At 35.6% G+C, this 2,781-nt stretch overlaps 1 protein-coding gene across 2 annotated transcripts in view; it reads right to left on the bottom strand.

The window, feature by feature from the left end:
- The window catches only part of LOC119592150 (dnaJ homolog subfamily C member 10-like), an 11,525-nt gene that overhangs the window by 3,912 nt on the left and 4,832 nt on the right, over positions 1 to 2,781 (bottom strand). For both annotated transcript variants that reach the window (XM_037940971.1, XM_037940972.1), the window contains exons 5-9: positions 2,096 to 2,307; positions 1,599 to 1,814; positions 1,225 to 1,437; positions 693 to 779; positions 122 to 268 (exon numbers count right to left, since the gene is read on the bottom strand). In XM_037940971.1, the coding sequence (XP_037796899.1) occupies positions 122 to 268; positions 693 to 779; positions 1,225 to 1,437; positions 1,599 to 1,814; positions 2,096 to 2,307 (875 nt within the window). The remainder of the gene's footprint in view (positions 1 to 121; positions 269 to 692; positions 780 to 1,224; positions 1,438 to 1,598; positions 1,815 to 2,095; positions 2,308 to 2,781) is intronic.

Raw genomic sequence — 2,781 nt, 5'->3', positions numbered from 1 at the left:
TATATTGGAGCATACATGGGGTACCCTAATACCTAAATCAAATTTCACAAACACAGAGTCCCTCTCCTTGAAAGAACAACAAAGCAAAAAAAAAACTTGTAGTCAAAAATCCAAAACTCACATGATGTAACTCGTATCCTCCGCCGGGCTTGAAAATCATAAAGGTCGGCGTTTTAGCAATGTACAGATCATCACAGAGCTTTTTTAGCAGAGAGCAATCCACCTGGCCCATCTTCAACGATGGAAGCAAGCCGGGTAATTTGCGGATCTGAAACGGGAAATGGGAATATAGCTTTCCATAATGAGAGGAAAAATGGGAAATAAGGAAGAAGCCCTCATGAAGATGAGTCTTCTTTGACATTTCTGCCATATCTATGTTATTTGCATCATTTATCAAATAGCAGGTGCATTCAGTGAAGGAAAGACCTCAGAGTACCATTCAAGAGTTATTCATTTCTAGACATCTGTGTCAAAATTATCTTTATCAGGTACTTATGAAGTCCAAGAAAATTTCAGTATTAACCATCATCATTGTTTCTATGAACACTGTTTCTTTCTATGATGTATAAAGTAAGATTCAGGCTAAAGCTTAAGACTAATTTGCCTATTCCTTATTTATCACATCTTAACTCTTATTCATTTATTCTCTTTCATTCTTCTTAGTACATTTCACAAAAATCCTTTACTCTCACCTCAAATGTATCATCATCACTGTCACTGCTAAAGTGCATCAACCAGGCCACTGTTTCATCACGCATTTCTAGGTTGCGACGGATATTCTGCAATGCAAATTCACAAAATAACACAAAGATTCAAAACTAGAGGTAGTTTTCATCTAAAATAAAATATCTATATACACACATTTCTAAAGCAAGTTAAATGGATACATGTATGAATAAAATGGAGATAGATGTGCATCAATTAAGTGCTGTTTATTATATTTGTGAAATCATTATTCTGTACTGATGAACACACTTCTTACTTTAATTGCATTATTCTTTCCTCTTGAAGAATTTTTCTTAATAAGTCGACATAAGGCATGAATTTTACTATAAGCGAATAACATAGCTGTCTAATACAAAATAACCTTTCACAAAAACAATTTTTCCATTAACATAATATTACTTAGTCTACATTAACTTCATACAATTTACTCTTGTCCAAACTTGCAGTCCACTAATTTACTATAATTTTACTGTCTATTTGACAACCAGCAACACAAACCTTAAATGTCTCCTCATCCAACTTCTTCATTTCAGGCAGTAGGGCTAAAACTTCCTTCGCAATTTCTTGTACATTCAGACTGGGGATTACTGTGCCTTGGCCCTTCCTGATCTGGTCAACTTCAAAGAACTTCAGCCCTGACTTCATGCCCAGGGAGGAGCACAGGCTCTTCTGCTGAAAACACTCTACACGTCCAAAGTTGACAATTCCATCCTGTGAAAGAGAGAAGCAAAGTATAATTTGATCCTTTTTTTTTTATGTACATACTAGGAAACATTGCCAAATATTTGGTAAAACATACACATGTTCCAACTATCAATGCTGATAACTACTTGCACACATACATGCAAATCTACGCACAAACTTGCACTTACAAATATAGCACTCAGTTTCTTCTGAGTAATCCACAAGTCATCAACTTCATCTGTGTCTTCATAAAATATCACAAGCCATGGCCTGCTCTTGTAATCTTCATATTCTAAAATGGACTCCAGGTTTGATTTCTGCAGAGTGATCACAGATGACCGCACTTGTTTTAGCATGAAGTCAATTAGGCTCTCCTTACTTTTCTCTTGCCTATAGAATATTCTCTGAAAATAAAACATTTTAATTATTAGTTTTGTAAACTCAGCTTTAAATAAAAATGAAAGAATCATCATTTTCTATAAATGCTTCCCTACCCTCAAAATTTTCAAATTGCCTATCTATTTTCTTAATTCTACATTGCAGCACAATCAATAAAGGTCAAATTATTTCCATCACAAATTCAGAACAGACACCTGTAATCAATATTTCACAAATATATATTGCTTCAGCATCAAAAACAATAAACATACATAAGAGCTTTTCATACCAATCTCCTCTGCCTTACCCCAGGATAGGAGATGAGTGTTGGGTATGATCGAATACCCTGAGAGGAACAAAGGTGGTATTCATCATCGCAGTTCACCGCACCTATGCGCACTACACCCTCCAGGTCCCGAGCAACTTCACGCCACACTGGAGCCAGGGTGTGGCAGTGAGAGCACATTGGGTGGTAAAAATTGATAAACCATACGTCTTCCGATCCAGTGACACTTTGCTCTGTTAGTAAAAAATGGGACTTATTAATGAAAAAATATGCTACTGATATTACACTGAGATACTATTTGTAATAATTCAGTTGGTGTTTTTAATAATCAGTCTTCATCTCTTGGGAAAGAATTATCAAATTAAACAAGCACTTTATCAAAGACTTTGAGAGCATAGGATTCCCCTATGTTATTCATTATCCACACTATCACACCTCATAGAAAGGTGTGAACTGTAAACAATTACTTTTTGTTAACTGTACTTGTGAGGATTATGAGGAGGATTAGGAGGATTAAGATTGGGTGGATTAGGAGGATTAGAATTAGAGGATTAGGATTAGAAGGAGGATTAGAATTATGAGGATTAGGAGGAGGATTGGATTATGAGGATTAGGATTATGAGGATTAGGATGAGGATTAGGATTATGAGGATTAGGAGGATTAGCATTAGAGGATTAGGATTATGAGGATTAGGAGGATTAGGATT

The sequence above is a fragment of the Penaeus monodon genome, chromosome 29 (assembly GCF_015228065.2).
Source record: "Penaeus monodon isolate SGIC_2016 chromosome 29, NSTDA_Pmon_1, whole genome shotgun sequence".
Taxonomy (NCBI): Eukaryota; Metazoa; Arthropoda; class Malacostraca; order Decapoda; family Penaeidae; genus Penaeus; species Penaeus monodon.
This window is presented reverse-complemented; position numbering and strand designations above follow the sequence as displayed.